Source organism: Chiloscyllium plagiosum, unplaced genomic scaffold (genome assembly GCF_037043375.1).
Source record: "Chiloscyllium plagiosum isolate Xiang-an unplaced genomic scaffold, Cpla_swu_hap1 HiC_scaffold_3, whole genome shotgun sequence".
Lineage (NCBI taxonomy): Eukaryota > Metazoa > Chordata > Chondrichthyes > Orectolobiformes > Hemiscylliidae > Chiloscyllium > Chiloscyllium plagiosum.
Window position 1 is genome coordinate 42,087,421 of NW_028270141.1, and position 13,022 is coordinate 42,100,442.

The 13,022-nt window shown below is 42.2% G+C and overlaps 1 protein-coding gene across 5 annotated transcripts in view; it reads left to right on the forward strand.

Moving 5' to 3' along the window:
* The first annotated feature begins 315 nt into the window (after window positions 1-315).
* b3galnt2 (beta-1,3-N-acetylgalactosaminyltransferase 2) overlaps window positions 316-13,022 on the forward strand; it is a 28,670-nt gene continuing 15,963 nt past the window's right edge. For 4 of the 5 annotated variants that reach the window (XM_043679927.2, XM_043679952.2, XM_043679941.2 and 1 more), the window contains exons 1-2: window positions 316-554; window positions 10,705-10,822. In XM_043679927.2, the coding sequence (XP_043535862.2) occupies window positions 446-554; window positions 10,705-10,822 (227 nt within the window). In that variant the 5' untranslated portion in view covers window positions 316-445. The remainder of the gene's footprint in view (window positions 555-10,704; window positions 10,823-13,022) is intronic. The other variant, XM_087978659.1, reaches the window with a different exon arrangement.

Below are 13,022 nucleotides of genomic sequence, written 5' to 3' on the forward strand. Positions count from 1 at the left end.
TGTGTTCAGACTACTGGAGCAGGGCTTGAACCGGCAACTTCTGACTTACTAGAAAGTTTCACTGTAAATTGGAGCTTCTATCTTTAACTTTCAGGCTCTCAGGCTCAAACCCAGCAACTTCCTAATTGGGGAGATAGTCTCTATTCACTCACGTGTACTCCCACTCAAAACCAGACGTCATTACGCTTGACAAAAAAATATTTAGCGTAAGGAGCCCATTCCTAAACAGTTCAACTACAACTCCCAGAAGGCATCGTGCATAGCACGTCTGCGCAGTACAGACGATTGGTCGGCCCCGCCCCCGCCCCCGCCCCCGCCCCCGCCCCCGCCCCCCCCCCCCAAGTGCACCATTCGGGGCGGGGGCCAACGGCAAAGAGGTGGAGGCGACGGATTGGCCGTTAACCGGCAGGTGGACCTGTTAGAAGCAACGCTTTCGTGACAATCAATGCGGAACGTGACTGTGCTGGCGGCGGCCTGCTTTTGTGTCCTCGCCATCATTATCCCTTTCGGATTGCAGCCTGGCCGCGAGCCCGGTAGCCTGTTCCAGTTTCGAGGTACTGTAATGGTAAATTTAACCGTCAAATAACCGCCACGCTCGCTCGCGGCTCTGAGGCTTTTGACGTCACGGTAGAAAGTACTGCGCGTGCGTGTTACCGTCGTGACGTCAGGCCAGGTGACGCCACAGCGGACGCTGTGCCCCATTTGGTACTGCGCCTGCGCATCTGCCTGACAACTTTTGACAAAGTAGAACAGCCATCTGTAACTTTCAAAGCATGTGTTTATTAGCATTACGTTGTTACAGACCCTTTGGTCCAAACAGTCCATACTGACCGTAGGGCAGCATGGTGGCTCAGTGGTTAGCACTGCTGTCTCACTGTGCCAGGGACCTGGGTTTGATTCCAGTTGGGGGTGACTGTGTGGGGTTTGCGCTTTTCCCCGTGTCTGCGTGGGTTTCCTCTGGGTGCTCTGGCTTCCTCCCACAGTCCAATGATATGTAGGTCAGGTAAAAACTCAGCAGATTTGGCAGCGTCTGTGGAGAGAGAAACAGAGTTAATATTTCAAGTGCAATAATTTTTCTTTTTCAGTTCTGAAGCAGTCATACTAGGACTTGAAACATTGACCGTATTTCTCACTCAACAGCTGTTGCCCAGACCTGATGAGTTTCTCTAGCATTCTCTGTTTGCTTCACATTTGCAGCATCAGCAGTATTTTACTTTTGTAAAAGTGAGGAAGTCTAGCTAGACTGTATCTGGAATACTGGAGGCAGTTTTAGTTCTTTTATCTAAGGAAAGATGCACTGGCATTGGAAGTGGTCCGGAGAATGTTCACTATGTTGATTCTGGGCATGGAGGGATTATCTAATAAGGGACATTTAGGTTGGACTTGTGATCATTGAAGTTTAGAATAGTGAGTGGTGACCTTATTGAAATATGAAATGTACATGTAGGCATATACGCCTAGAGGATATTTCTTTCCCCTTGTGAGAAAGTCTCAATGGAAGGGGTCGGCCATTTAAGGCAGAGATGAGAAGGAATTTCTTCTTTGAGGGTAGTGAATCTGTGACATTCTTTACAGCAGAGGCATGTTGAGGCTGGGTCAATAAGTATGTTCAAGGCCGGGGTAGAAGAACTTTTAATCAGTAAGGGAATTGAGGATGTGAGGGTAAGGCAGAAAAAGGGAATTGAGGATTATTAAGTAAGGCATGATCTTGTTGACCAGCAGAATGGACTGAATCAGCCAAAGGCCTATTTCTGCTTCTACATCTTATCGAGAGTAATATAGCACAAAAATGGACCCTTCAGTCCAACCATGCTGACCATTGTCCCAAACTAAACTAGTCCCACCTGCCTGTGCTTGGCCCAAATCCCTCCAAACATTTCTTACTCATGTCTTTATCCAAATGTCTTTAAATGCTATAACAGTACCTGTATCTACCACTTCCTCATTCCACACATGAAGCAAAGAGTCATAGAGATGTACAGCATAGAAACAGATCCTTCGCTCCAACCTGTCCATGTCGACCAGATATCCCAACCCAATCTAGTCCCATTTGCCAGCACCCAGCCCATATCCCTCCAAACCCTTCCTATTCATATACTCCCTGACCCCAGGGAAAAGACTTTGTCTATTTACCCTATCCATGCCCCTCATAATTTTATAAGCTTCTATAAAGTCACCCTTCAGCCTCCGACGCTCCAGGGAAAACAGCCCCAGCCTGTTCAGCCTCTCTTTATAGCTCAAATCCTGCAACCCTGGCAACATCCTTGTAAATCTTTTCTGAACCCTTACCTTGTAATCTGAGGTAACCCTCTTCGCTGTCCACCACACCTCCAATCTTGGTGTCATCTGCAAACTAACTAACCGTATCTCTTATGCTCATATCCAAATCATTTATATAAATGACAAAAAGTAGAGGACCCAGTACTGATCCTTGTGGCACTCCACTGGTCACAGGCTTCCAGTCTGAAAAACAACCCTCCAATGCCATCGTCTGTCTTCTACCTTTGAGTCAGTTCTGTATCCACATGACTAGTTCTCCCTGTATTCCGTGAGATCTAACCTTGCTAATCAGTCTCCCATGGGGATCCTTGTCGGACGCCTTACTGAAGTCCATATAGATCACATCTATCGATCTGCCCTCATCAATCCTCTTTGTTACTTCTTCAAAAAACTCAATCAAGTTTGTGAGACATGATTTCCCATGCACAAAGCCATGTTGACTATCCCTAATCAGTCCTTGCCTTTCCAAATACATGTACATCCTGTCCCTCAGGATTCCCTCTAACAACTTGCCCACCACCGACGTCAGGCTCACTGGTCTATAGTTCCCTGGCTTGTCCTTACCACCCTTTTTAAACAGTGGCACAACGTTGGCCAACCTCCAGTCTTCTGGCACCTCACCTGTCACTATCGATGATAGATATATCTCAGCAAGATTCCCAGCAATCACTTCTCTAGTTTCCCACAGAGTTCTTGGGTACACCTGATCAGGTCCTGGGGATTTATCCACATTTATGCATTTAAAGACATCCAGCTCTTCCTTCTCTGTAATCTGGACATTTTGTAAGATGTCACCATCTATTTCCCTACAGTCTATATCTTCCATATCCTTTTCCACATAAATACTGATGCAAAATACTCATTTAGTATTTCCCCCATTTTCTGCGTCTCCACACAAAGGCCGCCTTGCTGATCTTTGAGGGGCCCTATTCTCTCCCTAGTTACCCTTTTGCCCTTAATGTATTTGTAAAAGCCCTTTGGATTCTCCTTATTTCTATTTGCCAAAGCTATCTCATGTCCCCTTTTTGCCCTCTTGATTTTCCTCTTAAGTATACTCCTACTGCCTTTATACTCTTCTAAAGATTCACTTGATCTATCCTGTCTATACCTGACATATGCTTCCTTCTTTTTCTTAACCAAACCCTTAATTTCTTTAGTCATCCAGCATTCCCTAAACCTACCAGCCTTTCCTTTCACCCTAACAGGAATATACTTTCTCTGGATTTTCATTATCTCAATAAAATGACGAAAGTTTGCAGAGGAAGAGAAACTCATTGACAGGTCTGCGTATGCTTGATTAATTAAGTAACGTGTACATAAAGATGGGAAACCTTGATGAAGCCAGGCTGAATGGTCAAATGCTTTGACTAGTATATCATAACGAGACTAGTCTAAAATATGTGGTCATGGGGTCACCTCACTCAGCTAACATGTCCAGTATCAAAATTGCTATTTCTTTTAAAATCATCTTAGATTCCCAAAATGCAACTTAAATTCATAACATTCCCGAATCTCGAGCTCCAGGGAACAACACACACATTCAATCCAGGACGAGCCAGTGTTTACTCAAATCAGACTAAAAAGAGTTAATCTTTCCACCAGCTTCCATCCTGTCTGTCTCTCTGTCTGTCTCTCTGTCTGTCTGTCTGTCTGTCTGTCTGTCTCTCTCTGTGTCCCTTGAACCCTTCAATCACTGAATATAATATACAGAAGAATGTTTTCTCTCTCTCACTCGCACATGAACATGTTCCAACTTTCAGCCTTTGTGTTCCCCAGACTGTAAGGGTAATGAGACATTTACTTCCCGGAACAGTCAAGATGGGGGAGCTGAGTTTTATTAATTCAAACCTGCTCAGTGTGGTATACGTGAAAATGTATCAGGATTGTTCTATTACGTGCATATTCCACTCAGCTGATTAAATTACAAGTTCTTTTCCTATTGCCTATAAGTTTTGTTAAGTGTCTTCGACATAACCAGAATTTTTAGTTATCCGACATCCTGCTGTAAAATCCACATGTGAATAAGTACTATTACCTTATTACACTGATCCATTGACACTAAGAACCGATATCCTTAATTCTTCTAAACAAATGCCGCCACCATCACCACCACCACCACCACCACCACCACTACTGTGGTCATGCACTTTCCCGCATCTTCTGCAATAGATGTGTCACATCTAAAACTACAAGCTTTCTCAATATACATCACAGTGCATCCTAAAAATACTCAGCCCAAATCCACTATAGTCTCTCATTCATCACTTAATCTTTGTTTGTCAAGCATGTTGAACTTTATAGAATTCTTAAGGTCGTCTGGAATTCAAGAGATAATCTGTTCAGTGGAGCAGAATAAAATCTTTCAATGCCTGCCACAAGTCCAAAGGTTGATAGGTTAGTAACATAACGCTCAGGTCTTTCACACGGTCAGGAGATATTAACATATTACAACATATTTTTATCATATTGAAGTACAGTTAACATACAAGACCAGTTTATGGTGGTGTTTATACTCCACATAAGACTCCTCCCATCCCCCTATCTGGATCCATCAGCACATTCTTTTATTCCTTGTCTGCTTGTCTAGCTTCCATCCATCCATACAACCTGTCTAAACTATTCCAGTGGTAGGAAGTTCCACAACAGACCTCTCTGGATAAGGCTGTCTCTTGAACTCCCCAACAAGTGTGCCTCCCTTTTACATAAGGGACATATTTTACCTTTCTTGTGCTCATCCTTGAATGTATTCTAAATAATTGAAGCTTGGACATTCTATTAAAATGTCACCCTTTTTGTCCCTTCTTGCAAACAAAGACCTTTACTGGCTCTGTGAAAAGTCTTTGCCAGGTGCTTTCTCATCCCCCAAGTACTCTCCAGGGAGTTGCCCAGGTAATGGAACAACAAGGAACAATAGCTTTCTTAAAAATAACAGTTTCCTTAGACTTATTCCTGGCAACACATCATCTTAATATCCTCTTATATTGTTCCCACCTCTCTGTCAGTAACCAGCCAGAACACTGAACCAGAATATTGGGGAAAATTGTCCCTTTCTGTGATTGGTGTAATAAAATATTTTATATCCACCTGAGAGTACAGACAGTGCCTTGGTTTGATCATTCATTTGAAAAACAGCCCTTCCAATGCCGCAGCACTCCCTCATTCTGATACTGCGTGTCAGGCTATCAGGATTATGGGACTCCATAATACCACACATATATTTACTTGGACTTTAGTAAAGCTTTTGACAAGATTCCACAAAGTAGATTAATTAGTAAAATTAGATCACATGGGATTCAGGGTGAGCTTGCAAATTGGATAAAAAATTGGCTTAATGGCAGAAGAGTGATAGTGGAAGATTTGTGCACCTTGTGTCTCTCACTGTGTCCCACACCTGCACACACACAACATGGCTGCTGGGGAAAGAATAAGCACTACCGCAGTTAGGCGGTAGTGTGGGGGTTAAATAAAAAAAAAAGAACAGAAGTGTCAAACATCCTGTTCACTCAAAATAAAAGAGTGGTAGTGGAAAAAAAATAGAAATTGCTGGAAAGTTTCTAGAATCCTACTGCACAAAAATAGACTCTTCAGTCCAACCAGTCCATGTTGAACATAATCCCAAACCATACTAGTCCCACTTGCCTGCTCCTGGTTCATATCCCTTCAAACCTTTCCTATTCAAGTGAACTTAACTAAGTGAATAAATGCAGATTGTTATAACATTTACAAAGCATTTGGACAGGTGCATGAAGAGGAGAGGTTTAAAGGGATATGGGCCAAACTCTGACAAATGGGACTAGTTGAGTTTGGGCACGTGCTCAGCATGGATGAATTGGACTGAAGGGTATGTTTCAATGCTCTATGACTCTATAAATCTTTAATTTCGTTTTATACACATTCAGATTGTAATGCATCAAACATAGCCAGATGATTTAGAGAAATCTAGAGATGGAATAGTTTAGAATTTTACTTTCTTCATCTTTCTGTCTCTCTTTATATAGTCAATAAGGAATGATGAAGAGTTGAACAACCTCATTGCCTTGCTCAAATTGTGCTCCGTATTAAAGTTCAAGGGATTTTCAGAGGTGGAGTGATTTCTTTAAGAAAAGGCAGGAAGAGTAAGAGAGTATGAAGCCAGTTAGTTTCATGACTCACATCTTTCAAGTGACTAAGGAGTGCTGGAAGTTATCAGTACATAAATCTTTGTAAACTGTTTAAGAGGAAGCTAGATAATTACATAAGAGAGGAAAGAACAGAAGGATGCATTCTTGAGATGAAGAAGTGGAAGAGGAGACTTGTGCAGAATGTGGAGTATAAGCACCAGCCCTTGAATTGGTTGGGTCAAATGATCTGTTTCATTGGACATTAATAGCTCCTAAAAATAAAGAATAGCTTTACTTTCTTAGAACGGCAGCACATTTGCGAAATACCAAACTGGCCCAGAGTCATTGTCTTTGGTTGTTTGCTTTGAATTTTCAATCTTGGCAACACTGCCATGTGGGAAATAAGCAGAAATGGAAACCCAGAGTAAATTTCAGTATGATACCCTTAACCACTTGTTGGTTTCAGAACAACTTTTGCAAACACCTGAGAGACAACTCCATTTAGCTAGGGATAGCAGATAAAATAAATCTGTAGAGGAAGGAGAAGGGAAGAAAATACTGTACAAGAGGGCTGGTAAACTCCTTTAGAGTCATAGAGATGTACAGCACAAAAACAGACACTTCTTTCCAACTCGTCCATGCCGACTAGATATCCTAACCTAATCTGGTGAACTCCGAGTTCATCCCTTGTGGTTGGAGGGTTCCTAGCCGGAAGATGAGGCGTTCTTCCTCCAACCGTCGTTTCGCTGTGGTCTGACGATGGAGGAGTCCAAAGACCTGCATATCCTTGGTGGAGTGGGAGGGGGAATCCGGACCAACCAACCCAACCACCCTGTAGCTCAACATTTCAATTCCCCCTCCCACTCCACCAAGGATATGCAGGTCTTTGGACTCCTCCATCGTCAGACCACAGCGAAACGACGGTTGGAGGAAGAACGCCTCATCTTCCGGCTAGGAACCCTCCAACCACAAGGGATGAACTCGGAGTTCACCAGTTTCCTCATTTCCCCTCCCCCCAGCCTGTCTCAGTCAAATCCATCAAATTCAGCACCGCCTTCCTACCCTGCAATCTTCTTCCCGACCTCTCCGCCCCCACCCCAGTCTGACCTATCACCCTCACCTTGACCTCTTTCCACCTATCACATTTCCAATGCCCCTCCCCCAAGTCCCTCCTCCCTATCTTTTATCTTAGCCTGCTGGACCAACTTCCCTCATCCCTGAAGAAGGGCTAATGCCCGAAACGTCGATTCTCCTGTTCCCTAGATGCTGCCTGACCTGCTGCGCTTTTCCAGCAACACATTTCCATCAAGTGTATAAGCCCTGCTCTGATTTGCCTTTCCCAAAATGCAGCACCTCGCATTTATCTAAAATTAAACTCCTTCTGCCACTCCTCAGCCCTTTGGCCCATCTGATCAATATTCCATTATACTCTGAGATAACCTTCTTCATTGTCCACTACATCTCCAATTTTGGTGTCATCTGTAAACTTACTAACTATATCTCCTATGTTCACATCCAAATCATTTGTATAAATTTAATTGGAAAAATTGAAGCACCTTTTCCCAACATAAAATACTTGTAACTCAGTCTTCAGAGAAGATGAGAAATCGTTCAGCATTTGTTTTAAAGTAGATAAATTACCCAAAAATATTGAAGATTGCCCATGGATTTACGAAAAAGTTTTGTACTGCAAACCTGTGTATTTGTTACCTCTTCTTTTGGATCATACACAAGGAGGCTAATTGCCCAATTGCTTTTGTGCCTGTTGTTTGGACGAGTTTCCCAATATGTCTCAGTACCTTTTCCCTATTGTCCCGAGCTTTTATCATTCTCAAGTATTCATCAAATTTCCTTTAGAAAGTTACTTTTGAATCAGCTTCTGCCAACATTTCAGGTAGTGCATTCCAGATCATTCTTTTTTGTTTTGTGACTTTTATACCCACATGTAACAGTTTGTTGACAGATTGGTGAGAGGAAGGTAAGGTCAAGAATCGTCTCCAAGCTCAGGTTTCTTTAGAACTCGATTGCACTTTATATTTACTGTGTTTAATAATATTTAGTATTATTGTTACCATTATGAAAGAATATTCTCCACATGTTCTCTCTCCATTCATCTCTCACACTTTTCTAATTAATTCTGCCTACACTATGTCAGTTTTGCCCATAAGGAGGATCTCTGTGACATCATCGCAATTTTGCTTCAGGGTCCTAAAGACCTTTCACAACAATCACAGCAAGTCACTTGTCTAAGACGAATGAGTCTCATTTCCCCTTACTTTGATCCCTTTGCAAATTGACTTAAGTCTGTGTCCTTGGTTACTGGCTGAACTGCCATTGGAAACAGTTCTTCCTCACCTATTCTATCAAAACTACATAAGATTTATTTAATCTTTCCTTACTCTTCTCCACTGTAATAAGAATAGCACCCTCAGTTTTACCTAGGCATCCAAGGCAGTGAAAAGGTTGGATATTTATGCAAATGTAATTGAAGTTCTGATCCTAATGGAAGAGAATCTCATTTTGGGGGTTCTACTTCAGATATAACTGTGGCATGATTATCATCTAACTTTGTTGTTTGAAGAATATACTGACACATTTTGGTGAAAAATTACCTGCGTTTGCTGCGTTGTGTAGAGATTCTCTAATTAGACAATAAAATTGACTTTGTTTGCTGAAAGCCCCGCTCTACCTCCTCCAACACATTAGCTAGCAGCATAATGTCAATGGACACTCCATAGGTCCCAGGGCAAATCCTGCTACTTTGTGTGAGCCTTGGCTAACAGCCATAAAATGGATGCTTGGGAATGCAGCACACCCAGTTCACATAGGCATCATATAAAGGGTGATGAAAATTGTTTTGACTTCTCAGTGTGTTTTATTCATATTTCTCTTCATGCATCCATTGGGTTTTTAGTCACTTATCCAAATATGACTTGGAGTAATATTTTGTTTGATTACATCTTCTGAAGTGTTATGTTGAAAATGTTAAATAAGTGCAGTATATGAACATGGGATCTTTGACCTTTCACTGTAGTTCAGTACATTCAGTTTTGCCCATATGTAGCATCTGCTTTAAGATGGCTAAATTGTCCGAAAGTATTGTGAATTTTACAAGATTAACAAGATAGTTGGTAATGCAAAGTTGTGGTGTTTTATTATCGTTATAATGAATCGTACAGCTCAGAAGGAGGCCATTTGCTCCATTGTGGTTGTGTGAGGTCTCTGAATAGGTTATTCAATTAGATTCGTTCTCTTGCCCTTACCCAATAGCCCTGAATAACATAACGCATGATGTTGAGCAGTTCAGTGTGGCATATAACTTATAAAGAGGAATCCATAGAATGCCTACAGTGTGGAAACAGGCCATTTGGCCCATCAACTACCCCCCCGCCCACCAAAAAGCATCCCATCCAGACCCACCTATCCCCCTACCCTATCCTTATAACCCTACATTCCCCATGACTAATCCACCAAGCTTGCGCATCCCTGAACACTATGGGTAATTTAGTATGTCTAATCCACTCTAACTAGCATATCTTTGGACTGTGGGAGGAAACTGGAGCACCCAGCAGAAACCCAAGCAGGCAGGGGGAGGATGTCCACGCAGCCAGTTGCTCAAGGGTGAAATTGAACTGGCACTGTGAGGCAGCAGGGAAACTACTGAGCCACTGTACCTCCTACAATAACCTACAATGTGCATTAACATTTGTGGCAGCTGCCACCAAAGCTCAATGGGAAGGGCTGCTGTATAGCACTCTCCTGCCATAGGTACTGGGAGACTGGAAATAGCGGGAAATTCCTTTGCCTGTACATTTGACTTAGAACTAAAATTTGTAAGTACAAAGGTTACAGGGAAAAGACAGGAGAATGTGGTTGAGAAATATAGCCATGACTTAATGGGCTGAATGGCCTAATTCTGCTTCTGTATCTTATAATCTCAGTTTAGGGGTGATGAGGCACCTCATGGTGCTACATAATGTATTGAAAAAATCTGTTTGAGTTTTGTAATGTTAAGTTATGATGATCTCTTGATTTAAGGCCAACACAGAGAATGTATATTCAAGTCCATTTCAGAAATTCAAGGCTGTAATCAAGGCTGACTTTCCAGTGCAGTACTCGGGAAACTACTTTCAGATTAGACATTAAATTGAGTCTTCCTTCGCCCTCTCAGGGGGATGCAAAAGTATTACCTAAAAAACAAAATAACTCTCAAAAGTATTTCATTGGCTGTGAAGCACTTTGGTTCTCCTATTGTCCTGAAAGGCACAATGTAAATTCACGTTCTTTCTATTTCTTCTCTTGAGTGTTGACTTTACTTTGCCAGAGTGGACAACAGATCAGTTTGATATTGTGATTGGTATACTATCAGCTCGACACCACCATGGGTTACGTAATGCACTCAGAAATACCTGGCTGGGGCATTTACAGCATCTGAACCAGCGGTGAGTCACAAATTATTAAAGCATTTAAGTTATTTTTCTCTTTGAACAATTTTTAGATTAGAAAATAGCTGAGAAGAGTGTGCAATTATATGAAAAATAGCTATTTGGTGTAAAAAAAAAAATCCAGGGCTTCTGGAGAAGTAAGTAGAAGAAAGATTGCAATGTTTAGGGATTCTAAAATCTTACAGCACAGCAGAAGCCTGTACCCAACAACCCCACCCCCCCCACAAACGGACTCTTAAAGAAAACCATCAATGAGCTCACCTCTTTTCTCTTTCCCCATGGCCAAAATTAGCAAATAAGTGTAAGTAACTGAGAAACAAAAACCTTCAAACTTTCAAATAAAGCATTGTTTTTCTTTATTTGACCAACGTCAAAGAAGGTGATGAAGGTATCTAGTGATTTTTTAAAAGTTTTATAGTAGATGGAAGAATGGTAAATGCTTTGACCTACCATGCACAACCTATGCTATGTAGGATCTCCAGGATGCTTTCTGTATCTTCTATAATCTTTTGTGTAGGAAATGTTGTCAGTGGCAGCAGCTTTAAAGTTTGATTAGCAGCTGGTATTGCTGGGGCTGTGAAATTAATAGGTGGCATGTTTATAAATGTGGTCAATGTGTAAGCTTATGCAGGAAGATAGGGAGTGAGTGACCACAAGACAGTCAGGAAGAAACAGGCAGGTACTGCAGTAGTCTGTTGAATGCACTCCACTCTCCAGCCAGTATTCAATTCCAAATAGTGATGAAAACAATCGTTCATCTGGTTAGTGTAGCCAGAAACTAGTTCATGGAACACGGTTATCTCAGCTGTGCAGGGGACAACAGATTACAAGAGTAATTGTGGTAGAAAATTCAATAGTACGAGGAATAATTTTAAAAATAATTTAACTTGTGTTTCTAAACAACCAGTTCACCTCTGGCGTGGGTGGGACTTGAAACCTGGGCCTTCCAATCAGTGGTAGGGACTTTATTACTGCACACGAGTGGGCTAGACTGAGCCGTCCATGCTCAGCTTGGCTCTCAGCTATAATACTCACACAATATCTGTCATAAGCAGACTTCATCTTAATCCCTGTATCATTTGTCATCCAGGGAACATTGAATCTGTTCACTCTAACTTTCCCTTGGGTGGGAATATTTCTTGTCTCAACCTGAACACACTCTTCTTTAAAGACAGCCCATTGTTTGGCTGCAGTTCTGCCTGAAAGTCTTTGATTCCTATTTATTGGGGTCAGGCCCACTCTTACCTGATTGAAGTTGGCTTTCCCCCCAGTTAATGTGGGGCGGCATGGTGGCTCAGTGGTTAGCACTGCTGCCTCACAGTGCCAGGGACCCGGGTTTGGTTCCCACTCTGGGCGACTATCTGTGTGGAGTTTGCACATTCTCCCCATGTCTGCATGGGTTTCCTCCGGGCGCTCCGGTTTCCTCCCACAATCCAAAGATGTGCAGGTCAGGTGAATTGGCCATGCTAAATTGCTCATAGTGTTAGGTACATTAGTCAGGGGTAAATATAGGGCAGGGTAGGGGAATGGGCCTGGGTGGGTTACTCTTCAGAGGGTTGGCGTGGACTTGTTGGTCTGAAGGGCCTGTTTCCATACTGTAGGGAATCTAATCTAATCTAAAATTGGAGATGCCAGTGTTGGACTGGGGATTACAAAGTTAAAAATCACACAACACTAGGTTATAGTCCAACAGGTTTATTTGGAAGCACTAGCTTTCAGAGTGCAGCTCCTTCATCAGGTGGTTGTCCAGGAGTCGCGCTCCGAAAGCTAGTGCTTCCAAATAAACCTGTTGGACTATATCCTGGTGTTGTGAGATTTTTAGCTTAATCTAGAATCGTTAATCTAGATTGTTACTTGACCTATTCCAGAGCCAGTCTAAACTTTATGGTACAATGATCACTGTTCTCTAAATCTGCTCCTATTGACACTTAATCCGCGGTATATCTCATTTCACATAATCAGGTTTAGAAATGCCTCCTTTCTCATTCCACTGGAAGCATACTGATGCAGAAAATTTCCAAATAATACAGGGATTAAAATTAACAAGAAAAAGTCTGCTTATGACAGATGTTTTGTGAGCTGAGAGCCAGGCTGAGTGTGGAAAGTTCAGTCCTAGGTACTCCACTTTAGGAAGGATGTGAAAGCATCAGACAGAAGAGGTTCAGAAGTACGGTTCAGGGACAGAGGACTTCAATTA